Here is a 27629-nt window from a genome sequence, read left to right on the forward strand (position 1 = left end):
CTGAAGGATTATGGGTACAAAGATAAGTGCTCAAGATGTCAATTTCCTCGTGCTGTGTGTGATTATGCCCGCAGAGGGTTTGATATGTGTAAAGATCACAGTCTATTATGTGAGCCGCGTAGGAGTCGCATAGTAAGTGCGGAAAGTGGAGTCCAGGCTGGAGGGTTGTGGGTCTTTTTTATGGTGGTTTGAACTCTCTGGACCGGCGAGGCCCTCCTGTATGAAGAATCCGCCCACTGTTTGCTAAAAGTGTGTTTTTCTTTTGTGAACTGTAGGCTGCCCCCCACACCCCTCCACACCACCACCACCACCCCAAACTCAAGGCTGACCTGAAGTTAGAGTGCTGCAAACACAGCTTTGGCAAACAGCAAGTGCATCTGTCCTCGCTTTTTACTTAACCACGCACGCACACACACAGATAGAGCTTTTGTTCCGGATGCATTAAGCTTTGTGAGTAGGCAGCAATTCATGTGAAAAAGTACTCAGTGAAATATATTGTTGCAGTCTTAGTGACAGAAAGCCTTGGTCTTTGTGCATATGATAACATTTCTCTGCACACCATCATCTCAGCAGTTATTACTGGATTCTGCTCGCTATCTCTTTTCTTATGGTCCCAATCCTCTTATCAGCGATTGATTCAGGCTTGACCAAATCCCTTATCGATTAGCGCCGTCTTTTTCCACCGCTTGTCTGTCTCTCTGGCCCCCTCCACTCATCCCTGGGGGTGACTTAGTCATTAAAAAGAAGCACATATTAGTTATTTATGTAGGTGTTAAATGCAATGATGAATTGCAGATGTAGATCCTCCCTTGTTAACTGCCTGTAGCGGTTGTAGCTGCCTTTGGATTCAGGCTCAGGCAAGCGTATCATAAGAAGTGTCACATTTAATAAAGAGTCACCCGCACAGTAGAGCCATATTGTCCCTGTCTGGCTGTGACTCAGCCTAACCCAAAGCTGGCCTTTTAGCTTAGGTCAGCAACGAAACCCTCCTCTCTGGTAACGGGTCAGGTACAAACACGAGTTTCTTCATCGTTTGTGCCCGTGATGCTCCGAATATGAGTCAAATCAGAAGAAGGGACAGAAGGAAAGTGTGGGAGAGGGATGGGGAGAGGAAAGAGATGACAAGGGGGAGGAAAGTGACTGAGCGACCTTACTCGACGTGCCCCAGTCTGAAAGAGAAAAGGTGGAACACACACACTGATTTGCCATCTGTCAACAGAGTGTGTAAGAGGGGGAGGGAGAGAGGAGTCTGGGCCGGAGAAGGCAAGGCTCAGAGAGCTGCCTTTGTTTTTGTCCAATTAGTTTTTGTTCCTCCAGCAGGACTCCTCATCTCTGCCCTGTGCTCTTTGAGCCTCACGTAACAGTTCAGATGCTGGACAAGGAAACTGAATAAACTTGTCCCTTTTTTTCATCCATGCGTGCAGCGAATGCATCAAAACAAAGTCGCTCCTCTCCTCTTCTTTCCCCCAGCGGCGCGCTGTAAACAGCTGTCCCAAATGCTACCCCAGCCCGCTGCTCTCCTCCTGTTAATGGCAGTGTGAACAATGCGAGTCCGAGGCCTCGGGGTGAAGTGATTTCCGACGTCGAGTCCCTCCTCCAAGAAGCAGCAGGGTGGAGGGCATCGCCGCGGCTCGCTGCGAGCGCGGCAGATGTTTTTTTGTTGTTATTTTGGGAGAGGTCATACAAGTGCATTTTTGTACGAGCCTATGCATGCGCGCGTGTGAGTCTTTATATAATGTATGTGCTGGTGTGAGAGGACAAAAGTGTGTGAAAAAGGGGGGTTGGTCCACACAGAGTGCATGAGAGATTAATTAGTGTGACTAGAGTATAATTACCACTAGCCCAGGGGTGATAATTACCGCCGTGCATATATATGTGTGTGTGTTTTGCGTGTCTTTTTTGCGAGTGTGTGTCTGTGTGTGTGCACAGTGGGATATAACCTGGGATGTCCATTATTAGACAGCTAATGTGACCCTGCAGTCTGCCACACAGCCTGTCATGTTATGATGATGTGACAGTTCTCTGCATGGGTGAGAGATTGCATCCTTCATTATGTGCTACATACATGCCCTCATCCAGCTCATGGGATGAGAGGCAGGGGCGGCCAGAGGTCTTGGTGACAGCGCCAGTGGTGCTGATACTCAGAGCAGTATTATTATATAACGGCCATAAAAAAAAAAAAGAAAAAGAAAAGAAAAACAGGAAACCCGAGCTATCTTTTCTCTTCTTCACTTCGCTCTCACTGTCACAGTGGGAGTGTTCAGAAGCTCCGAAGAGGCCTGAGAAGGTGCTTGTGTCTCTCCTCTCTCTGCTCCATCATCCCTCCATCCATCTCCCTCTCCACGCAGGGCTCCACTCTCTCTGACATCAGCTCTGCTTGGGGTATATGGAGAATGGTAATGGACTTTTTGTTTCACAAGGAGCTTAATTTGCTAATTATGTGCAGCTCTACTACACATAACCCCATCCCCTGTCCAACCCCCACTCCACCCCTTCTCTCTCTCTTTCTAACTCTCTCTCTCTCTCTCACATACCCACGTACACACACTCACTCTCTCCCCCTCGCTGTTTCTGTTTCCCACTGCTGCAGATATGACTCAGAGAAGCTGCAGAAATTACTTTTGTGCTATTCTCTTTCTCTTCCCCTCTTTGCTCACTCGCTCTTTTTCCTGCTATTAACTGAAGCGCCGTTTTCGCTCCCGATTAAGCGGATGGAATGGTCTTTCTCTATGCCAGTAATGCATTCATAATGTGTGGTGATTTGGGCATTTTGAGCGGTGTCTTGCATCCTGTAGTAGCTAAGATAGCGCAGATATAACTTAGAGGAATGAAATGGCCCCAGGCGAATGTGTGGGTAAGCTCAGCTGAGCCTGCGCTGACCTGCTCCCAACAGTTTCCAGAAGAAATACAGTGAAGCTGCAGCTGCTGTTTTTTTTTTTTTTCTCAAGAACTCAAACCTCTCACTCCCCTTTATATTTTCTATTTCAGGCGACGTAGTGGATTTAACGATGTTTAATTTTGGCCAGAATTAAAATATCACAGCTGTGCTAATGATTACAGCGATGCAGTTTAGCTTGACGTAAATTTAAGTGATGGATGTGTGTGTGGGAGTGCACGTGGGTGGTGGGTTTTTTTTTTTTTTGCCTTCTCTTCGCCATATCTGAGTGCAGTGAGTGTTCATGTCTTCGTACAGTGTGCGCGAAGGGAAAAACGTTCCATTTATATTGAGTCACGTGTTGCTCGGGATTCATGAGGATACTTATCTTAGAGCACAGGTGGCCCAATCAGAAGTGCTTGCATGTCAGCGCTGGAGTAGAGTGATGACCTCTGCAGGTGGTCATGGCAGGTGGATTTTACACTTAATGCACAAACTCTTTTTTTTTTTAATCAACGTGTGTGTTACATGTAAAGGCAGGAGGATTCACAGGCTGAATGGTTGTTTCTTTGCAGCATATACAGCCTTGTACGGCTGCATTGTACAAAAACGACTAGATGTGGCGACAGAAACGTAAGATTATCACGTCAGCAGACAGACAGCCGGCCTTCGTGACGGCAGAAAACGTCAGGTGAATTGTTCAGTTTACCATCTGCAGTGTGTTGAACTTCAGAGCCTCGTTGTTATTCCCACAGACGCTCGACCTTGCCTCTGTCATCCTTACCTACTCGTCTACAATCATGTTTTATTCACCCTCTACCCGTGTATGCTGTACCATCCCCTCTGACTTCATTGAAACAGTAAGCAGACAAGTGAATAGCTGTGATGTAAAGTTTTTCACAGGAAGTAAAATGTCCTTGGACTGGGAGTGCTGTGAGAGATGCAGTTGCTGTGGAAACTGTAAAGCTGTCCTCAAGGCAGCTACAATATTGTATTTCCATCCACCCGTTCTCCCTCCCTCCACCTCCAGTGCGCCTCACCTGTCCAAGGTAGGTGAGGAGATGGGGGGGGGGCAGCTGAGTATCTTGATCCTGACCTCCCCCGCAGCACTTTTTGCTTTGTTTTAAAGGCAGCTGTGTGCAGATAACAGTCGTGTCTGGCCGAACAACAGCCGTGCTAAATTATCGCAGAGATTAGCGGTCTTGCTTTGTTATTAGCGAGGAGGGCAGCGCGCTAAGCCTTCAGTCCATTCATCAGTGGGTTAAACATCACTGTTGATCTAATGATGACCCCCCCCCACCCCAACCCCCCGTGGCGTAGTGCATGCCGGCTGGACTCTGCAGGTCAGCGCTTGATTGACGCAGGTGCGCTTCCCCAGCTGCTGACGTGACTTTATTCATCCTCTCTCCCGTTCAGATGCAGATAAGTGGCACTTTCGAGGCGGGATGTTTGTCAAACACTCGTGCACGCGTTCGGCGGAGCAGAATAGGGAGACTGGTTACCGTGGGAACGCTGTGAGCTCTTCTGTGAAGAACTCTGTGGGCGAGAGACACAGAACAGAGAGATGGAGAGAAGTGAAGAGAAAAGAGGGTAGGAGTGGGAGCAGGGGCAGGGTGAAAGACAGAAGCAGGATTGAATGACGGCTCGATGGGGATGGAGGAGACGTATTGAAGACGGATGAGTGCCGCGACATTTTCATTTATCGCAGGCTGCAGGGTCCCTCATTGAAGAGCTGGGATGCGGTTTCTCTGGCCGCCAACCACGAGCAATTAGTCACGCTTTAGATCTGCCTCAGACTTTACAGAATGTCCCTTTGGTGATCTGCAGGGGTATCGTTTTCTTGAATTACTCCTTCTGCGTCTCCCACGTCACGTTCAAATGAAGTCTAATTGTGCTCCATTTGGGTGAATCACATCCAGCTCAAACACACACCTTTACACAAGGGCTCACGCACACATGCGCACGCGAACTCACAGGGTAGTGCAGGTGCAGAGTTTGAGCCGTAACTGTAACTGCGCCCCTCCTTGTCAGTGCTTTTGCCTGGCACTCAACGCCAAACGCCCACACAGGCAGTCCGCACTGTTGCCAAGCAGCAGGAGACTCAAGCTCACAGAGGAAAGCGAGGGGTGTGGGGCGGGGGGTTGCTTGTGGAAGAACTGGTAGAAGGGAAAGGAAAGGGGGGGTTGCTGCGTATAAAAACACTTAACTTTAGGCTACAATGCAGCGTGTGTGGTTATCAAACGTCTCTGTTTGTCAGCAGGAGTCAGGCGGGTCGCGCGCTGGAGGTGGGATGACGCAGTGCGCTCCCACACTCTTATTTCATAGACAATGGCGGAGAAAGAAAAAAAAAAAAAACACAGTGAAAGCACAGTTTGAAGTGGGTCGTACCACGACTGAATTGGACGGACAGATTGCACCCCAGAAAAGCCACGCGGATTGTAAATGGAAGTGCTCCCTGACCGTGGGCTGCTGTACGAAACAGTTGTTGTGGTGCGTAAGCGTACAGAAAAAGCCTGCCACAACGGCGCTGGCGATGTCTTCCCGTGATCGCCGCATGTGAGCCTGGTTCCCACTCTCCTCGCTCATCTATACATAGACTCACCTACACGCTGACACCCCCATGCCACTGCACAGGTTTGAGGAAACACTGATTCCAGCAAAAAAAAAAAAAAAAAAAAAAAATCGCTCCACATTCCATTTCCATTTCCTCCTCCCCTCTCCGTCCTTCTTCCCTCCATTCCTCCTCTCTTGATTATTTTCACCCTTGCCCTCCTCCGTATTCAACCTCTCCCACTCTCATGGAGCTCGCTCTCCTCCCACTCCTCTCCCTGCCTCCAGCCTCTGTCAACTCACCGCTTTAAATACACGCCACCTCACACATTCTGTACCACTTTCTCTTCTAGCCTGGACTTCCTGTGTTCTCTCAGTAATATCTCCTGACCTGTGCTGCGTTGATTCATATCTCCATCTCTTCTTTTCATTATCATTTTGTTATTCTGTGTGCGCCCGCTAATGACAGAAAGAGCAATGCAAGAGTGCGTGTGGGTAGTATGTGTGTTTTGTTTTTCTCTGGAGGAGGAGAAGAAGAAGAAGGCGGAGGACAATTGGGGCTTTGTGAGTGTGTCTGTTTTTTTTTTTTTTTATGGCACTCAGGGATTCAGGCATAACTGCTCATGAAGCAAAAAATCAGATCCTTGATGAGCCTGTCAACGCTTGCCACACTGGGGATACTCTAACCGGAGGCAGTAGTTACCACTGGTAAAATACAAATCTTGGCAGCGTAAGACCGTACAGTGTGTACAAGCATGGCTCAGGCTTACATAACAGCACCTCTGCCTCTCTTCACATCTCCATCCAAAGCTGAGCAGGTCAGCAGGTTCATCTGTTCAGAATATTTTCTTTCTCAGTGCTACAGAGACCCAATAAAGAGAAACTGACACCACACAGGTCACATTTTGTCAGGATATTTGGAAATATAGACTCTGTTCTTGTAAATTAAGGCTGAAACTCTTACCAAGGCGCTGACTTGTAACCTCTGCGTAATCTTTATAAATAGGCGCTCTTGTTCCACACTCTGCTGTTAAAATAGCTGCTGACAGCTTATTCTCATTTAATTGGAACTTTTTATAATATGCACTAAGAAAACGAGCGCACCGCCTACGTAATTATACCCTTAAACGCTCTCATTTTTACCACTCCGGTTTCCCTCTGATTAGACACCCTTAAACTCCTGCAACCAGCCCTCTCTGTCCTGGGATGTTTTCACACCCACGGATTGTTTGCTCTGGTCCAAATCAGTTAATGAGTTGGTGAACTTGGACCAGTTTCCTCTTAGTTTGGATGCATCACTACAAACCACTTGAGGACATTCACTCTGCTTATTGGTCAGATGTGAGTGGGGCGGGAGCAAGAAGGTAAATACAGGAAGAAGATCCTGTGTTTTGGACTAGTGCAACCACTGCAGAATTTGGCTGGGACCGGACCAAGACCACCTCCTCTCAAGGGTCTTGGCTCAGTTGTTTTGGTCCACACCTGAATGTGATTACTGTGTTCACACCTGCTCAAACTCATCACACCAAACCTCTCCGTGGTTCTCAGCCCTGTGCCCATTTGTTCCTAGAGAGGATGAATCTTTAAACTTGCAAGATTTGTTTGGCCACTTGGAGGCAGTGCGACCAAATTGTAAACAAAACATTGCCAACATTAAAAGCTAACGCTACAAACATTTTATCGAGCAGTTGCTCATTTGCACATCCAGCAGTTACAGAATAACAGTATCATTCATTTTGAGTTGTGTTTGGCTCTTTACCTGTCAGGTGTTCCACTAGGTTCACCAGCTAGCTGCCTGCTAACTTTGTCTGTCTGTTGCATCTGCTAACATGGAGGGGATGGGATTTATGACTTGTACTGCAGCCAGCCACCAGGAAGTGGTCAAGATGCATTGGGTGCACTTTTTAGGAGCTGTCATGCCGTCCATCTTTATATGCAGTAATTGGTTTTAATGGTTTTTGAACAACAGTGGAGCTTTTTAGATACGCAGACAGCACGTTAGTCAGATTAGTTCATTGTTGGTTTGTTCACAGTAGGGAAAAAAAGGAATATCGCTAAACGTATTCTTTATCAGCTGTGATTGTGGATTCTAACAAAATCCTTGATGCAGCCATCAAGTGAATAAAACATTCTGGAGCCTCAGTTTGGTCGCCTCGTCTTACACAGCTGGCCAAACAAGCTGGTAAAGTACAGTGAAGTGTTGCAGTATCTCACTTCCTTTCTCACTTTCTTTGGTGCATCTTGTCTACGTCCCTCTCTGAGACTATTTCCATGCTAAAATGACAGGGACTGTGTGTCCTTGACAGCAGCTGGCCCCAGTGAGAAACCAGCCATTTACATGCTAATCTCAACCACTGCTCACTCACAATCTGCAGATGGAACATCTCTAATTCCTGCCAGAGTGGAGGGGCAGCGGAGAGGCTTTTGTGCGATATGTGCACTTTTGCATGCATTACAGAAAGTGCTTTTGCATTTTCACACAGGATGATCCACAGAAGAACTCCACTATAGACTCATACAGAGCTTTATATAATCCATCAGAGTGCTTGGAGTTTCTCACTCAAAACTCGCACTTAGCAACTCTGGCTATGAGGATTTCTAGATGTTTCTTTCTGGAACGGCGACCTTGAACTGTCCCTCTTACACTTTAACACACCTGGAATCCGTCTGCCTGGAGCTGATTCCAACAAAGACCCGTGGTGTTTGTGCGGGTGCGTCTCTCGGAGATGTTAGTCACTTTGCCGTCTGTAAAATTTGTCACACATCTACCTCTCTTTTCTCCTTTTAAATGTGTCATTCCTTGTACTACCATTGTCGCTCTCTGATTTGTTACTATCAGTGTGCAGCTTCAAATCAATGCTCGCTCCGTCTCTCTCTCTCTCTCTCTCTCTGTCTCCTCTTTCTGCTTTGCCGCTGACTGTTTGTTTGTCTGTTTCTCTGCTTTCTCCATGTCTCTGTGTGTCGTCCGTCTCTGGTCCTTCCTGTCAGTGTCCGGCCATCGTCTATCTCAGGGCAGCCCACCTCGGCTCCCACCACCCCTACGGCGGCGGGCAGCGCTGCCTATTCCGCTCTGTTCCCCACCAGTCTGACTGTTCACAGCTTCGTCAGTCTCCATCAGTACTGCTGTCCCTCTACTGACCAAAGCTTACAGCAGGAGGACAGGTAAGGGCCACAGCAGGGCCTGAGTTCAGTGAGTACGACACAATGAAAACAAAAAGCCCTTCAACTCCATGAGAAGCCTGACAACAATCCCAAAGCCTGTCAACAACCTCCAGGTGTCTCTCTCACACAGTGGCCTGTCACCATCACTTTCTTTACATTTCATCCCTGTCTGCCTGCTATCCTGCTTCACCTTTCTGCCCCCCCAGCCCCCTTCTCCCCCTTCCTAATACCAACTAAGAGCCTCTGCTTCAGTCTCCCACCACTCCCAGCTGTGACTAATAGCTGGGGTAGCGCACGGCTCCTCACTGATAGCGAGAGGGAGCATCATCTTCTATAAACTGTGGGACCGAGATGAACTGAGTCACAAGTGAACCTGGTGAATTCTCACCCTCTTTCTCTCCTTCCCTCATATATCCTCCACCTGATGCTGTTCTCGGACACATCAGCGCATGATGCTCCAACACTGCCATCTAATGGCATGAGACAGCTGTGATGTGCATATACTCAGTGTGTGGTAAACACCATTTTCCATACAGATGTCCCCGCTCTAACTGAAAATGCAGCCCCCTTCCAGGCTTTTCAAGCTTCCACCTGTTTGCTTTTTTGCTTTCTCTGCTTTTCTTCGTGTGTGTCTCGTGCTGTTTTTCACTCTGTCCTCCTCTTTCTTTGTCTCTCTGTGTCTTGTCTGTCTGCCTTCCTGTGTTTCTGTCTGTGCTCTGGCCCGTCCCGTGTTGCTTTCCAAGAGAGGAGGGTGAGGATGAGGGTGCCCATCAGTTCTGTTGTTCTGCCTCGGGCTGCAGCAGCCCCTCCTCTCGCTGAGCTGTGGTGTGACTGACTGCACAACGACTCACTCGCCCATTTACCTGTGAAAAGACTGTCACAGTCTATGCTGCCACAAAACGGAGACCTCACTGTGTACCAAAAAAAAAAAAAAAAAGTCTTTTCAAAGCATTTTAGCAGAAAAAAAACAGAAATGCATGCAACTTGTATTCTTTGTGACAGTTGGTGTATGTGCTATCATTGATTTATTCATGTATCATATGGTTTGTGCATTAATTTGCATTTGAGGGAATCTTGATGTTGTCTTCTCTCTGTATTCTTTGCTGTTGATTTCTTTTCTTGCAGCCATATCAAGCTGTCAGAACGCATCACCATCGTCTGCTCATTACTGTCACACTCATGCTTATCTTAGATCCAATAGTTGAGTCATGTCAGTTCGGATGTGCTCAGTAGTCACCCTTTGTTATTTGTGCAAATCACTACATGCTTCTGTCATCAGCCATTATACAATGTCAGAGAAACTCGCCTCCTATGTGGTGTAAAGACATTACTCGTATGCTGTTTGTTTAACATGTTAACATCCATCTGATAATCATTGCCTCATGTTCATTGTTAATTTATGAAGAGATTTATTTACCTTGTTGATTTAATTCTGGAAAAATAAAGATCTCTAGTTCCTGACACTTCATTTCTTTCTTTCTTTTAAAACATCTGAATGTGAAATATGTGCCGCTGTAATTGCTCCGTGTTGTTTCAGTCATGCCGGAATGTTGCTCGCTCACACCCACCTCACTCATCTCCACCTCCAGAACAATGAAGTCATCCACACGCAAAATTTGCCGACAGAAATTCTATTTTAAGTTACGTAAAGATGTTGAGGTGCACTTTGTCCCTGAATGTTAATGCTTTCCCCTGCAGAACTCACAGTGTGTACCCCATTATTGTTGGAACCTGATTAGCATATTGCTGTAGCCGGTGAAAACCTGCCGTCTCCACTGGTGTCGACTGAAAATGAGTTTTGGGTTAAGCCAAAATTTTTTTAGAATTTTCTAAATGTACACAATCTTTTATTTGACGGTAAATCTTTTGCAGCTTCTCAGGATGTTTTTTTTTTATCTGTGTACACTGCAACGATATGGACTACTGAACCTCAGAGAGCATAATTCACCTACATGTAGATTATATAATACATATTATAGAAAAGTCTCATTTGACAGTGTTTTCATGCTCTCTTTACACTACATTTTTCCTCCAAGCTTCCTTCTAGTAGACTTCATCCATGCTGATTATGTCTTGTTTTCTATCTAAAAGCTATGTTGTTCATCTGAGCTGCTACAACACACTACCCATAATTCTTTGCTTCCACCTGCATTCATGTTGACAGCATAGACATCAAGGTTAAACCACTGATGTGCCCCGTTACACATTTTATCTCATAAGTGGGATGTAAAAGCAAAAGCAAAAACAGCGCAGATCTACAATTCTTCTATATCTCCACCCCTTTTTTTCAATAAATGAATGCACTTCTTTCGTGTGTCTTTTCATCTGTTTCTGTCCGCCGTGGTGCCGTGACGGGTTTTCGTTTGGTTTGGTTGTTGTGTAATAAAAGTGACTGTGCATGTGTCAGTCATCTGGTGCAGGGAGGGTGGAGAGCTGGGCTGGGTGAGGGAAGTTCATAGCTGTCAAAGGACTGTCAAGAATGTAGGCTGTACAGCTTTTCAGGGCGAGCCAATGTGAAAGCCTGAGAGAGAGAGAGAGAGAGAGAGAGAGAGAGAGAGAGAGAGAGAGAGAGAGAGGGTGTGTTTGTTATTACGCTGTTCCAGTCAGTGTTGGACCTTTCTCTGACAGTAGCAGCATGGTAAGAACTCAGCTGTTTTGGTTTTTTTTTTACTTTTCTTTCACTCACAAAACTGTCAGAAAATAGCATTTAGTTTGGCACCAGTGAGAGATGATGCTACTTGTTACACTGGTGTTGGTATGGTGGTCTACACTGCAGTGAGGTAGTGCCTGTGACATGCTGTTGGTGCTGTAGATCCCCCGTCTGCGTGCTAAGTAGAGGCAAACTGAATCATCACAGACAGCAAAAAGACAGGTAAACTGCTTCATACAAAAGATAAATAGCATCTATTAAGTGCTGGTAATTAATGAGGGGCTTTTTCATTTGTAAATGTCATATTTTTAAAAGAAGAATTGCTTTGAGAAGAAACTGACATATAAATGGAAGGAGATGGGGTTTAATTGGGCTATTGAGAGGCACCTGTGTGTACATGCCGTTCAGATGACAGATCACATACCTTTCGAACTCCGGATAATCTGCCTGTCTGCGGTGTCAATCTTGAGGAAATGTACACACGACGTGCAGCTGTTGAACAATGAACTTAATTGCTTCTTGAAACTTCGTCTCTGAAGTGAAACAGCTACAATAACACTTCTACAGTGTTTTGTCATGTAAGTTTGAATGCCTGTTAGCTGGATTTGACAACCACAGTGGATGTCTGCAATCAGCACTTTGATATGTGAGCACAGGCTCTGTCGAAGCCAAATCAGCTGTACCCCCTCGGGAAGTGGAACATAAAAAGAAGAAAAAAAACACCATAAGTAGGCAGTTTACTCTCAGAAATAGTGAATGACGGATACAAACTACTGGTCCACTGAGAAAGGAGAAGTCCTTTTCTAATGAAAGTTTACTTTGTCTGCCCACCTGTATATACAAGACTCATCTCGTCATTCTTCCCTGCTTCAGTGCCAGAGATTATCTGATAAATTCCTGCTTACAAAACACTTTCAGTTTTCAGCTGGATCGCTCTGTAGCCTTGCAAACAATACAGCTGCACGAGGCTTTTATCTCTGATTTCACTATCTGCATTCAACATGAAGTGTCATCCTCTGCTGAAAACCATGGAGTGTGATTGAGCTTTGAACTGGAGGGTCTGTGTCACAGAAAGAAGTGTGTGTGTGTGTGTGTGTGTGTGTGTGTGTGTGTGTGTGTGTGTGTGTGTGTGTGTGTGTGATGGGAAACTCACAGCTTGAGACAGCGGAGAGTGTTGGCGGTGCAGGAATGCTCCGATGTGACCCATGAATGATGTGATTGTTTCCTTTCAGTTTTGAAAGAACAGGCTCACATGTGACAAAGAGAATACAGATTGGTTTATTTTCATGATGGAAAACATTTCTCATAATGCGCTTTTCAATCTCTTCAAGCCCTGACGGTTAATATCACATCACCAAAGCAATTAGCTGGGATCTTCCTGTGGGCTTTTCTGCTACTTTTATCATTCCTAGTCCACATCTTAGGGGCTATTTATATTGGCTGATAAGCTTTGGGACGAATGGCAGAATTTACCCAAAAATTGAGCATGAAGAGATTAGAAAGGATATGAGATAACTGCTCAGGTGGAAATGAGTCAACAGACAGGTCGATGCAATTATTGGCATCTCCATGGCAGGCAGCAGAGAGGTTAATCCCCCAGCCTCCAAGTCCTGCTGCGGGTTCGATGGCACAGTCAGACCCACTGCAGCTCTTTCATACACACACATACACAAACACACGCACTGTCAGTACATCAATATTATATGAGCGGGGGACAGGAGGCGGGGGGACTGCATGGAGTTGACATTGTGCTTTACTTCGCGCAGCCCCATCCACTTTTCAGTTTCCCTCTTGTCAATTTCTGCCCACGTCTTTCACTATCAGTGATCACTCTCTTGTTTATTAGATTCCACCATCTGTTTCAGCTCCAATTAAATGGTTGGAGGTAGTGAAACTCTGGGCTGGTCTTTATGAGGGAGCCTCTAGAGAGAACCTCTCTCTGGCACTGTAACAGGAATACAGGGTTTCTTACATAAGTAATGAGGTGCAGATGCCAGCTGCGATATGGCCACACTCATGTTTTATACAACAAACTTTTTACTCGTGTATCATCCTCACCTTGTCTCTCACCGCATATTACTGCCTGGCTCACGCTGCGGGCAAAACCAAATGAAAAGTCTTGTTTAATGCATGCACACTTGGAGGTGGGTTGCAGCCTCTTGCATAGGAAGAAAAATCAATGGTGAAACAGAATTCATTTATTTTTATTTCAGATTTTTCACCAAACCTGGAGAGCTTTAATTGGTGTCTCTCAACTTGAAAATCTAACGCTCAGAGGCAGAAATGCAGATGTGTGATATTTGCACAGGTTTTAATGCATCGAGGCTGTGGGGATGAAAATCACTGTGGCGGCTGTCACCTGGTTGCAAAGCCACTGCAGAAGATATCACTCTTGTCTGAAGTATTTTATTACTTTCTATTATTTTCCTTCTTTAAGAGATGTGAACAGACAACAGCTGAAGTTTAGGAGGATTTAAGGTCAGATCAATCCAAGGAGCAGCTATGAATATTCAGAGAAACCAGGCCTGTGGCTCCTTAATGTCGCTTTGAATGTATTTTAGGTTTCTGTGGCTCAGTTGAATGAAAATACCATCTGCTCCTGCTGATGTGCATGGCAGGAAGTGTCAATGAAGTCCCTGCTTGTCTCTACCTGTTGGCACCATGCAGGGGCACTCATGTTGCTAGTTTCCATTCCTTAAAAGGAGCCGTTTCAAGCAGCTCTGAAGGAGAGAGAAATTTCTATTCACACAGTTTATACCAGACAATATGGAAAACAGGTACTAAAGTTAGACGATTATTCAGGCGGCCATTTTCATAATCCAACAGGTTTGGACAAACTGTATTTGCATAGCTCACTCTGCACAAATATTTTATCTGTTTTCATAACAAGGCAAGTATTATGTAGACTGCCATTCACAACCTGTGGAGCATCTCCAACACCCACCTCAATGGCGATAACAGTCAATACATTGTCATGGCAACTACGCTTCTCATCCTAACAACTGCCTCGCCGCCCACAAAGGTCCCACAGCAACCGTCACCAAGCAACCCCCTCCCTCTTCTCAGTTTCTCTATTTAAGGAGCAGAGGAGGAGGAATGAGAAATGATGCTGCACAGAAAAAAAAATAAAAATAAAACATTTCCAAGAGGTGATGGAGTTGTGTGCTACAACTTGTTGCTCATAATTAATTTGCCCTAAAACAAAGCGTGGTAATGTTGTGATGAATTTCCTGCAAACTGCATAAGTAAAGATCTGTGGAGTTGCTGTTAAAAGTTAGGAGTTTGCTTCGCTGTGGTGATGTGTGCGTTCCTGTAGATGTCACAATTGTGTCTTTTTATCGCTGGGCTCTTGTGTTATGCAACATAATGGAGTTGTCCTCAGTGTTGTTCTTAGACTCAACAATAATTTAGCCGGGTCATGCGTTCCTTGAAGGCACAGGATGTCCTGCTGAAAGACCCTGCATTGTACACAGTTTTCCCCTCTGTGCACTCCAGAGTCTTGGCATAGCAGCTGGCATATGGTGTTTGTATTTCAGCATCACTTACAAGATAAAAACAAATTAAAATACCTGCAAGTTATTTCCTTGTTGACTGAGAAGCCTTTTCCTCCTCTTGTTTTTACCAACTAAACACTAACACAGGAAGTCTCTGCGGTCCAGTGGAACAGAGACAACTCAAGGAGGCAGGGAGGAGGACATGAGCTGATCCACTCAAAGCAAAAATGGTCAAAGTCAACAAGGCAGCATTTCATTCCTTTTTTGTCCACTGCATCAGCGTGTGATGCAAAGTCTAAAATATGCAAAAGGTAGAAACCTCACAAGCCATGTTTTCCCATCAAGATTTGCCTATTTCATGTGCTGAATGCAATGCTCCCACACACACAGCTCTGGCCCTGGCTCTCTACTCTCTGCCTTGTTATGGGACAGCTGACAGGAGGGGGTGCGGCTAAGTCAAGGAGGAAATGAAGGCAGGAGCATGTGACTGTGGTTGTTCTCCCAAACACAGACTGACTAATTGACATGGGGTGGATTTTGTCTGGGCAAAACTGCGTTAACAGGACACTGGAGGATTTCTGGACTTACTTGAATCCTGATAAGTTTTCTGGTTCTTGCTATTCTCACTGCGAATAGGAATTATTCCCTTTGAATCCAACTTAACTTTTTTGGTGATTTGGTTGCAAATATCAGCTTCTTGCTACCACTTCTGTCTAATAATCTTGGAGGTGATGTCAATTGCGTTTTGTCTCAGGATATGTCATTATGTGCTAAAGTGCCTGTTTTACACCTGCGGCTAACATAACCTGGTCTTACCTGTCAGAATGGTGTTGCTGGCATGTGACAGTGGAAGAATGTGTTGAGGACTCCTAAAAATGTACAATCGCTGCTGTGTTTGTCAGACAAAAGACTGAAAGAGGCAACAAGAAAGCATGAAACTGAAAGATGCATAAACACAGGTGGGCTTGGCTGAACGTAGTAGTATATTAACTCATCCTCTGGACTCAATAAAGGAAGGAGATAGAGGGCAGAGACCTTTATGTCTCTTTGATTACCAACTTGCAATATAGACAAGGAATGTTGTCAGACCTTTGGCACTGCTTTGAAGGAATTGGAGTGTGAAAGTGATAAAAGATCGCCATGAATTCCACTATGAGATGGTTATCTTCTCGCCGTTCTAAACTTTACGTGTAAGTCCTTCCATGGAAGCTTTTAAGTACAATTCTACATAATTTGGTGATGTGTGCAATCATTCATTCAGTCTCTAAGTGTTTGGTGTGACATTTTGTCAAGCCACTTATGACTCATTCTAAAAGCTTCTGCTCATTTTTTCTTGTAGTGTGGAAGGGGAGTCCCAGTGCCCAGAGACAGGCACCCACAAAGACCGCTCATTCGGCCAGACACCTTACCTGCGTGGCTCAGAACGCTACACTGACAGCAGCACACCCTCCGGATCCAGGGACCCTTCCTGCGTGGCTGCCTCCAGTTCTGCCAGCTTGGCCTGGGCACTGCGAACACGGCATCAACCCGCAAGTTTGGCCCTCCGTAAGCAAGAGGAAGAGGAGAACAAGAGATGCAAGGCCCTTTCAGACAGTTATGAACTCTCAACAGATCTGCAGGATAAGAAGGTATCAGTGCTGAGGGTGCTGTTGGATTTGTGTTCTTGGGGTCATGGGTGCAAGACATCTGGACGGTGAATATGTAATCTGCGTTCTTCTTTGTTTTTCTTTTCACTCACCTTTCCCCAGGTGGAGATGCTGGAGAGAAAGTATGGTGGCTCCTTTGTAAGTCGCAGAGCAGCGAGGACCATCCAGACAGCATTCAGACAGTATCGCATGAACAAGAACTTTGAGCGTCTCAGGAGCTCCGCTTCAGAGAGCCGCATGACACGGCGCATCATCCTGTCCAACATGAGACTGCAGTATTCCTTCGATGAGCGACAGCCTCAGCAGCAGGCCCAGACACAGACGAACTTCACCCACAGCGTGGCCATAGGGCCTCCTCATTCCCCCGACACAGACCGCCCAGGAGACTACACCCACTTAGAGGACTCCTTCTCCAAACAGGTACCAGTGCTTCGGGTTTACTGTGTGTTATGGGCTTTAAAGTAATTACATTCTTTCAGGTTCATTTATTTGACTCTTATTGAACTCTTTATGACATGAAAGTCTCAAAGGTCTTTCCAGTGATAGAAAGAAACAGAAAGAAAAGAAATAAAATAGCTCAAACAACTGGGCAAAGAAAGCTTAAAGATATTTCTGATCTAGACAGGTATACCCGGCACCACCCGACTCTTAAAGCTTGGTGTAGATCAGGGGTCACTAACAGGCGGACCGCGGTCCGAGTCCGGACCCAGACATCGTCCTATACGGACCCGGACCTATAACCAGTAAATTATTAAGGGATTTCAAATTTTGACGGGACACTTATATTTTAACCGGCGCAACTTTTCTAGTCTTTACGGCACCGGTTTAGCGGCTCAGGAAACGCACAAACCAATTGCATGCGAGTTAAGCCATCCCACGTGATGCTACCCAGCCAGTCGCATCTCTGCATTGCGGACGATAAACATAGCAACTCTGACTGCAGTCAGATGAGGAGTGAGAAGCGAACGGAGAGACGATAGAAAATTAGAAAGTTAGAAAGATAGAAAAAGAAAGAAGCGATACAGGGCGAGAGGCAGCTTTCTCCACGATGAACATAATTAAAACTAAATATCGTTCCAGGCTCACCAATGAGCACCTGCACGTGTGTATGAGGATGGCCTTGACACCATTCCAGCCCAGGTTTAAAATCCTGGCAGGACAAGCTCGAGCTCAGTTCTCTCACTGAACAACAAAAAGTGTGGAGAGTGGGAAAAGAGGGAAAGAAAGAGAAACTGTATAACTGTTCAGCTGTTATTTTCAAATTAGTTGAGACTGTTAAGATGTGAAAGTTAACAAAGAAAAAGGAATATTCAAGCTGTTGCTTCACTTTTACTTTTTCTAAAATTAAACACTTTCTTTTATAATGCACAATTTTTCCAAAAACATTTTATTTTCTCTATTTCATTTTTAAATTCAAATCTGCCTGGTTTAATGTTAAGTGACAATAAATACTGTCGAAATGTTTTTGAATTGTACTTTCTTTATTTGATCAGATGTTGATTACATGCAGATGTTGATACAACTACTAGGCTACTTCAGTATATATATCACACAAATCATAACGTTATGACATTATGATGTTCCGGACCTTTGCTTTAGGAAATTTTCTCTAACTGGACCTCTTTGAATTTTAGTTGAATACCCCTGGTGTAGATGATCGATGTTATGATAAAGCCAATTGCAATCTATTTTTATATGTGTAACAAATGTGCTTTAATAACAAGTTATCGCTGATGTCCTGCATCACTTCGTGTTCCCTCCAGGTCAAGTCCTTGGCTGACTCCATAGATGATGCCCTTACCTGCCGCGCGGGTCGCGATGACTCCCAGGAGGGCAGCAGGGAGGGTGGAGGGATTAGTGAAGACTTTGGGGAGTGTGTGTGGAGCAGCAGCAGCAACCCCTCCTCCCAAAGGGGTTTGGGAGAACGAGCAAGGGGTGCTGGAGGAGGACTCAGTATGCATGGCGACAGCACCGCCACCTCGTACAGCGACGTCACCCTTTACATGGATGATGGCATGCCGTCATCCCCGCTGTCCCTGGATCGGGCTCCCAGCAGCACAGACACAGAGTACTGGGGCCCCGGTGGTGGTGTCGGAGGGCGCGAGGACAGTAGGGACACTGAGGGAGGGGGTAGCAGTAACAGTCGGCGCAGCACCCCTTGTACCGAGTGCAGGGACTATCGTCTCAGGGGCGCACATCTGCCCCTCCTCACGATTGAGCCGCCCAGTGACAGCTCCGTGGACATGAGTGACCGTTCAGATCGTGGATCTCTAAGCAGACAGCTGGTCTATGAGCAGGAGCCTGGGGTAGGGGCTGGCTCCCCTCAGGGAACCCTCAAACACTCACCCAACACAGGCACCCGCTCTTCCTCCACAGCAGCTGCCCAGGGTCAGACCCGGGCCCCCGGCAGACCCATACCCACACACATCCCTCACCAGGTGGCTGCACACCACCACCATCACCACCACCCTATCCACCACCATCAGTACCCTGACACACCCTCGTCATCCTCCTCCCCCCAGCAGCCCCCTACCACCCCTCTGTCATCCTCCTCCTCTACAGCTCTGCCCCCCGGTGGTCTGGAACAGCCATGCTGCTCGGATGGAGACAACGACTCTCTCAACTCCACGACCAACTCCAACGAGACAGTCAACTGCAGCTCTGGCTCCTCGTCTCAGGACAGCCTGCGGGAGCCTCTGCCACCTCTGGGAAAGCAGACCTACCAGAGAGAAAGCCGCCACAGCTGGGACTCCCCACCCTTCAACAGTGATGTGGTACAGAGACGGCAGTACCGCATCGGTCTCAACCTCTTCAACAAGTAAGACGCTAGTACTAATAAACAAAAGTGCATATGAGGGTCCATTTTCATGGTTTCATGGAAAGTTTCTTTTTCATTGACTATAGGAAGCCAGAGAAAGGGATCCAGTACCTGATAGAGAGAGGTTTTGTATCGGACACTCCAGTTGGGATTGCTCGCTTCATCCTGGAGAGGAAGGGCCTCAGCAGGCAGATGATTGGCGAGTTCCTGGGAAACCGACAGAAGCAATTCAACAAGGATGTTTTAGAGTGAGTATGGGAACAAAAAGCGCAGAAGCAGCAGGATTTCATTTTTAACAAATCAGGAAAGTTAGTCCAAATACAGGTCAGCAAATGTGCACAGCTCAGCTCAGCTCAGATATTTCATTTTTAGTCTGAATAGACGCAAGCTTGAGGCAAACCTGACACCTTCTACACACACACTCATGGTTTGCAATGACTTACAATCTGCATGGATGGATGAGTGTCCAGGATGTGCAGTGGGAGAGGTTACACTGTGACCTCTGTTTTGTGTGTTTCAGCTGTGTGGTGGATGAGATGGACTTCTCAGGCATGGACCTGGATGATGCTCTCAGGAAATTCCAGGCTCAGATTAAAGTTCAAGGAGAAGCCCAAAAAGTGGAGAGGCTCATAGAGGCTTTCAGGTTTGTATGTGCTGGAAAACGGCGGGAGAAAGCTCTGAGTGATAGATAACTTAAGGATACACTGAATTTCACAGTTGGAGTGTCAAAATGTAAATGTTTGAACATGCTGTTTCTGTTTTTCATGCAGTCAGAGATACTGTGTGTGTAATCCGACCCTGGTTCGGCAGTTCCAGAACCCGGACACCATCTTCATCTTGGCCTTTGCCATAATCCTCCTCAACACAGATATGTACAGTCCCAATGTCAAAGCCGAGAGGAAGATGAAACTCGAGGATTTCATCAAGAATTTGAGAGGTGCTCCCAGACACACTGACACTTGACACATGACTTTATGAAACATGTTATAGGCAGCATTAATGATGTCTTTCTGATATGTTGTCTTAATGGACACTATGAGCAAGAAGACATGCCTCTTTGTCTCTGTGTGACTAAACGCTGTATTAGATTAGTAAGTGAAAGTGGCGAAGTCCAACTAAATTAAATGATTGTTCAGATACTGCATACATATCTGCTCTGTAAATCACTTCTGTAAATCAGAAACCAACCAAGAAATTTAGATGTTATGTTTTTGGTGTCATGATGGTGTCCCCAGCCTTTGCACTTATACCATTCTGGTTTTGGTCGATGTAGCAAGGGACCTTACTTTGATAGAGGCCATCAAATCTTGCATAAAGCAGCAATGTCAGTGTTACATCATAGGCAAAGCAGGCGGTCACACTGAGCCAGACAGCAGCGACACCACACAAGAGCCACAGACTCAACAACTGCCCACGTTAACTTTCCTGTTAAATCCTCCCTCTTATCTAACTTACAAATATGAACACACTTCTTGTCATGCACCTCAACTTGTTGAACAAGTGACCAAACAAACATTCACAGGAGAATGTTGTAAGTTTGAAGCCTAGATAGCTCATTAGCTTCTGAGTTGCAGCACATTACGCAGCACGTAAATATGCCTGTCCCTTCAGTCTGTTCTGATGCTGTTGTCATTTTTACTCGTCAACAGCACTGACAACACACCATTTATCCATGACATGCAGGCTACAGCTCAAGGCCTGTGTTAGGCAGTTATGTGGATTTGAAGGGCAATTGCTTTCACACTTGTCTTCACCATGGTCATAATTTTTCCCTGATCGCCTCCAGAGGTGGTTTGGCCAATTGGATCACAGTCCATCCTCAATGCTTCTTGGCTGCATGTATATTCATGTGGTCAAGTGCTAGCCGACTGCAATCCGATCAACCAAAACACTTCTTCATGCGGGGTGTAAAGGGGATGTCTGGCAGCCAGCTGCTATCAATCACACAGACACTCACATGCGTCTCCAGCTAGCTGAGATGAAAAGGAATGTTTCTTATAAGTCCCCAAAGACCTATTTCTTTCTTTTGATAATTAACAAAAAATACTAAACAGGGACAAAGAACAAAGAAAAGATTATTGTCTAAAAAACGATGACGCTTCAAAAACAAGTGCAAGTCCAAAGACATCACACGGGTGACACTGCGTGAAAACTGTGCCGGATGCTAAAATTGTCGTATGTACACTGACTAATTTGTGATTTGTACAGTGCAGTTTTGATAAACATCATTTCCTAAACCCCTCCCTTTCCCTGTCTCCACCCAAGGCGTAGACAATGGTCAGGATATACCCAGGGACCTGCTGGTTGGGATCTACCAGCGGATACAGAAGTGGGAGCTGCGGACCAACGATGACCATGTGTCCCAAGTGCAGGCAGTGGAGCGAGTCATTGTGGGCAAGAAGCCTGTTAGTTTTGTATTGAATAAGGCAACATATGGGCCTTTGTAGTAGGTTGTCACTTCTAGTTCAAAATTAATTCATTTGTTTGTGCTGTATGTGTCTGTATAGGTGCTTTCCCTTCCCCATCGTAGGCTGGTGTGTTGCTGCCAGCTCTATGAGGTTCCTGACCCCAACAGACCTCAGAGGACAGGAGTGCACCAACGAGAGGTCTTCCTCTTTAATGACCTTCTGGTGGTAAGACTCGCATTTAACGCTTCTTCAGACGTACCAGATAAGAAATCTGTTTCATTTAAAAGGTTGTATGATAAATACATCCCGTCTATGTTGTGCATCAGGTGACCAAAATCTTCCAGAAGAAGAAAACCTCAGTGACTTATAGTTTCAGACAATCGTTCCCTTTGGTTGAGATGCAAGTGCACATGTTCCAGAACTCTTGTAAGAGACCGTTTTTCCTTCTGCACATTTCCACTTTTCTTAATTACCCTCTATGGTTGTCCAGTATTATATTTCTGTCGTTTTGCATCTCTCAGACTACCCTCACGGCATCCGTCTGACCTCAGCAGTCCTGGGTGGGGAGAGGAAGGTTCTTATCGTCTTTATGGCACCCAGTCAGCAAGACCGCACCCGCTTTGTTAGCGACCTCAGGGAGAGTGTTGCTGAAGTGCAAGAGATGGAGAAATACAGAGTTGAATGTAAGTACCCCATCTACTGGTCATGACTGTGAACTACAACTTTAGTGAGTGTTGAGCTATACGGGTTTCAGCAATAGCTCTTTTTATCATGAAACGCAGCACTGCTGGTAGTGATATATGGCTTATTCTTTTCTGTATCATGTTTTAAATTCCCTGGTGCCCTTTGTGCTTATTTACAGCGGAGCTGGAGAAACAGAAAGGTGTGATGCGGCCCAGCCTGCTCACTGGAGGAGTGGTAGGAGGAGGCGTAGGTGTGAAAAGCGATGTTGTGAATGGCACCATGGGAAGGACAAGTTTTGATGACAACTGCTCAGTGGGTGAGGGTCTCAAACGCACAGCGCTCAGCTCATCTCTCAGGGACCTATCAGACGCAGGTGAGACAACAGCACCTCAGAGATGGGGTCAATTCCATTTCCTTCCTGTCAGCTGGGTTGAATTGGGTAGCACGGCATCTGCAATGATTGCGTTTTCTGTCTCTCATACTCTACCCTTTTCTTCTCTCTCACTGACATTCAAACACAGCTTATGCAGTTTGTGTCTTTTCAAAAAAAAAAAAACATGCAAACAAACTTCAATCTTCATTTCAATCTTCCACTCTTTGCTAACCTGACTCTTCCTGGTGGGGTGCAGGGAAACGTGGTCGCAGGAACAGTGTTGGTTCTCTGGACAGTACCATGGAAGTAAGTCTGAAAGACTAGACGTTGATCTGTAACCTCTAATAGACCTGCATTTCCCCTCACTGGTGTTTTGTCTTCCTGAACACACTCAGTGTCTGTGCAGTGTGCATATAAATGGGGTGTGCTTGTACATGCATGTGTGTGTGTCCACATGTACCTGTCCTGCACCAACACCCTTTGCATGTCTGTATGTGTTCATGTTTGCCCAAGCATGTCCTTCACCTCCAGATACAGATATGTCCTGTGTGATGATGTGATGAAGACGGGCTGTAGCGCAATCCTCCAGTGATTTGTCTAAAGTGTGACGATGCTTTATCCTCCCAGGGCTCCATCATTAGCAGCCCACAGCCTCACCAGCGATATCCAGTGCCAGGTGTGGTACCTGGCTGCTATGGAACAGAAGACTTCCGGCCTCACCGCCCCATCCTGAGCCCCGGAACGGGGGTGGGGGGTGGGCCGGGGCAGCAACATACCACTGCTGGGACAGGAGTTGGGGGAGTCTCCAGCAGTGTAGAGAGAGCAGGAGCGGGGAGCGGCCCTGGGGGGAGCAGCAGCAACAACAGCAGCTCTTTCCTGGGATCCCTATTCGGCAGCAAACGCGCCAAACCACCAGGGCCCCTTATTCCACCGGGGCCACCCTTCCCCGCACCTGTCCCCCCACCGACTACGGGAGGTCCCCCTCCTCACTCCCCGTCATCTCTGTGCCAGCTGGACGGGGGGCCTTCCAAGATCCAGGCATTGCACGCACAGTACTGTCACGCGGGCACCGTGCAGCCCCCACCACCTTACTATCATCACCATCGCTACCACGTCCAAACTGTCCCACCACCTTTGCAAGGTATCCCCCCTCATACTATACAGAGAGGCCCACTACCCTGTCGTCCACCGCTTGGCCCCCCACACGCCCAGCACCCGCAGCTGGCCCATCTCTCCCAGCTCTCCCAGCATGGCCTTCCGGGTCGTTACGCCAACATGGTGGTGGGATGTCCCCCCCCCCTTTCTCCTCTCTCCCAACACTCCCAGAACCCACAGTTCGCCCTGTATCACGTGCAGCCCACACACTCTATCAGAGGGGGCGGCGTCCCTGGTACCAAACTTCCACTAACCTTGTCCCACTCCCACCCGCACCCCCACGCACACTCCCAAACCCACCCCGGACACGTTCACACGCCACACCCAGGCAGCCACTCTACCCACCAAACACACTTCATATTCGGCACTCTACCCCACAACCTGCCATCCGCATCCGTCAATGCGCATCACGCAGCCTCCGCCGCCCCGTATCTGCCCCAGTACCCTCCTCTCTCTTCCATCCCCCCTCCCCCACCACACTCCCCTTTACCCCCCCCTTCGTCCCCCCTTACCCCTCTTACACCTCTCTCCCCTCTCCCCCCCCAGCACCCCGGGCAGCCTCAGCAGGGGCCGCAGGTGACGGGGGCTGGAGCGACAGGTACAGGGGGCAGCTCCAAATCCAAGCCTATCAACCGGATAAGTACCGTGGTGTGAGCAGGATGTGGGTCCCCAGGGGTCAGAGGTCAGATTATAGAATGGAGGAAGGTGGCAGAGCGAGGGCTAGGACCAAGTCTGCCAGGACAGAGAGTAACAGCAGCAGCGCTAGTGACAAGAGGAAACGCAGTTTGCTTCGTCTCTGTTACTTTCACCTCCGTTTCCCACATATGTAAGTGGAGATAAAAAGCACAGCTAGGACGTGCACACATCTTTGAATCCTAGATACACATACATATGCACATGAACAAACACTCCTCACATGTCCATACACAATATCAGAAAAGTCTATAGCCATATAATTTAAGATGAAACTAAATCTATATCTAGGTATATTGCCTCAGTTTTAATTGTTTGAAGTCTAGTTGAGTCTGTATGAGACTATTTTACATGTACAGTACCAACATGTGATAATGTGACACTGGAAAAACGGAGACCATATATATCCAGCTGCTTACACGGGGATGTAAATAAAGACTAAACCACCAAATGCATTCCAGCAGAGTTTGGCATTAAAAACAGAGCAGAGAGTTGCAAAAAATGTCCCTTGACTTTGCAATAATTTACTTGGCTTCATGATGTCCCCGTCCATTTTTGCAGGTTCTGCTTTGCTGACAGGCATCTTTTTCTTTTCTTTTCTTTTCTTTTTTTTTTCTAAAGAAGACCTCAGATATGTTGCTTTGTCTTAAACTTCTAAAACCAGTGCACGGTTTCCTGACAGTCTTTTGCTTAATGGTCTTTTACATGTCAACAGGAGCCGCCTGGCTTTACAATGCATTCCTCGTGGGGTATGGGAATTAATGATACAATCAATAATATATTTTGAATGTTTCTGAAGCTTCTTGCTGTTTTATCGATATTATAATATACCTGCTATGAGTATGATGAATATTGTCCAATAATTGTTTTGATCAGTGATTAATTATATCAGCAGATGTTTGTACATGGTTATAGAGAGTATATGCACATATAAATTCCCTCAGTTTGCCATAGCCACTAGAGGGCGTTCTGATATGTGAAGTGTGATTTATTTCCATTGTACCATGGTTTCCATTTAGTTCATCTTTTTAATAATTAGTATTATTGATTGTTGAAAATAATGAATGAGGTTTAGTTTTGTTCAAATTGATTTGAACACCAACAATACTCCTCCTTTTATGTTTTGTTCGATGTGAGCAAACAGGTGCACAATTTCTCAAACGGGCTGACCAACAAAACTTGAACTTAGTGAACGGAGAAAGACCTGGATTTTGGAAGATGTCATTCCTTCATAATCATACAGGGCACCTATGCTGACTTCCTCGCAGTCATCGGATTAGTCATTCTGTGTTTTTCTGTGTTTTGAAGAAGCACGCTTTTACATGAGGTTTTGTGGTTTTGCACACGTGATGTCTTAAGTCAGAAATGGCCTTCTTCTTATCCTCCCTCTCCTGCCACTTTTAGAAATCTCTTAGTACATTTTCATCCTGCTGAGGGCTTCTTGTTTAAAAACACAACAAGAGTCAAGAATGTAAAAAAAGCCTACAGGTACATACTGTATTTCCCCTTTTTTTCTGTGGGCTTCGTGTAAGTGTGGCCCCTTTTGCTACTGCATTTTTTTTTTTGAGGTTGTAATTGAGCACTGGTTTACCTTCAGTGCCATTAATTACCAAGGAAAAACTACATATATTCTGATTTAAGAGAGAATGAATGAGTGAGCACAGAGTTTAAAAAAAAAAAAAAAGTCTATGGAACAAGCTACTGAAAGACACGACAAAGTTCAAGAAGATTCCTCAAGAAAAGGATTTTGAGGAGGTTTGGAGAGAGTCAAGAATGTCAGCTAAAGATTTTATAAGTGCGTGTTGGCTAGCCTTTTCTTTTGATGGTGTTCTTTTTTTTTTGACTCTTCTTGCATGAATATATCTGCACTTATTGAATAGATTGTACTGTATAAACCTGAATGTACATATTATACTATACATAGGCTTCTTATCATAACTATGGGATGAACTACTCCCATTCTGTATTCAGGTGCGTGCATGTGATGCCACTAAGTATGTACATATATATGAAGGACAAGGATAGGAAGTGTTGGCCAAAATTGAATGCTGACTTCTTTTCTTTTACTATTATTATTTCAGACTGAAGGTGAGAGAATGAGTTACCATGCTATAAACTGAAGCCTAAAAAAAGTTTATATGTCAGTGCACTTATTGATATCATTTTAAACAAATGATTTCAATTTTTTCTTTGTGTATGTATTATGTGTACTGAAAGAATAGAGAATTGAGATGTGAATATTTATTGCTTCTGATAAATTAAAGTGTCCTTGCAGTGATTTGGTGTGTGTGTACTTTTTATATAACTTCACACCTGCCTCCACCATTAAAATGTTCTCAATAATGAACTGGTTATGGAATAACAATACCAGCTAACCTTGCAAGATGAAAATAAATATTAATTATTTACATGTAATTAAAGACAATGAAAGAATTTTAAGATAATAGTTTTTCAGCGGTATGATTGCAAATGTAGAATAATACCAAAAAAGTGGGGGGAAAAAATAAATAAATAGGGAGACCCCAAGTTTACTAGGGGCTTTTTAAATAGTGATCAAATGACAGCATTGCAGTACCAGTGGATTTAGGGTAACCTCACAGCATTTTATTACACTTATCGATTACAATAAGAAAAGAAAAATCATTGAAATTAAAAATTTTATCAAATGAGGAGGCATAGACAGTGTCAATAAATAATTTGGTAAAATAAATGGTGCAAAGTCCTCGGATCAGCTCCAATATGCCGCGTGTAAGTTAGAAGTGAGCTGAATTTCTATTTTACGCAGCTTTGAAGAAATATTGCACTTTTTAATTTACTTTGAGCCAGCTGTATATCAATCCAGAAAACACATGCAACTTTTCAATTATGCATTGCCGCAACAACCCAACAACATATAATGAATGAGAATTTCACTCATCATCGACTGGTTCTGCTTACACAATAATAATACATTAAGATAATAACGTAACTCTACGAAAAGGGCCACGCATATTACTGAGTCTACGGTTTTTTATGCTATATTACGTACTTTTAAAATGAAAATTACTTACTTCAATTAAAGTAATGCGATCACTGCAATGCAATGAGATTATGTTTGCGTTGTGAATGGCTCATTTTACTT

General features: G+C 45.5%; 1 protein-coding gene across 1 annotated transcript in view; it reads left to right on the plus strand.

Moving 5' to 3' along the window:
* The window catches only part of iqsec2b (IQ motif and Sec7 domain ArfGEF 2b), a 28839-nt gene extending 2053 nt beyond the window's left edge, over window positions 1-26786 (plus strand). Inside the window, exons 2-14 of the mRNA XM_076740387.1 lie at window positions 16071-16359; window positions 16480-16797; window positions 18141-19195; window positions 19282-19443; window positions 19716-19838; window positions 19966-20132; window positions 21461-21600; window positions 21703-21828; window positions 21930-22029; window positions 22125-22286; window positions 22466-22660; window positions 22917-22966; window positions 23288-26786. Of these exons, the coding sequence (XP_076596502.1) occupies window positions 16071-16359; window positions 16480-16797; window positions 18141-19195; window positions 19282-19443; window positions 19716-19838; window positions 19966-20132; window positions 21461-21600; window positions 21703-21828; window positions 21930-22029; window positions 22125-22286; window positions 22466-22660; window positions 22917-22966; window positions 23288-24469 (4069 nt within the window). The 3' untranslated portion in view covers window positions 24470-26786. The remainder of the gene's footprint in view (window positions 1-16070; window positions 16360-16479; window positions 16798-18140; window positions 19196-19281; window positions 19444-19715; window positions 19839-19965; window positions 20133-21460; window positions 21601-21702; window positions 21829-21929; window positions 22030-22124; window positions 22287-22465; window positions 22661-22916; window positions 22967-23287) is intronic.
* The last annotated feature ends 843 nt before the right edge of the window (window positions 26787-27629 follow it).

This window comes from Chaetodon auriga, chromosome 10 (genome assembly GCF_051107435.1).
Source record: "Chaetodon auriga isolate fChaAug3 chromosome 10, fChaAug3.hap1, whole genome shotgun sequence".
Lineage (NCBI taxonomy): Eukaryota > Metazoa > Chordata > Actinopteri > Chaetodontiformes > Chaetodontidae > Chaetodon > Chaetodon auriga.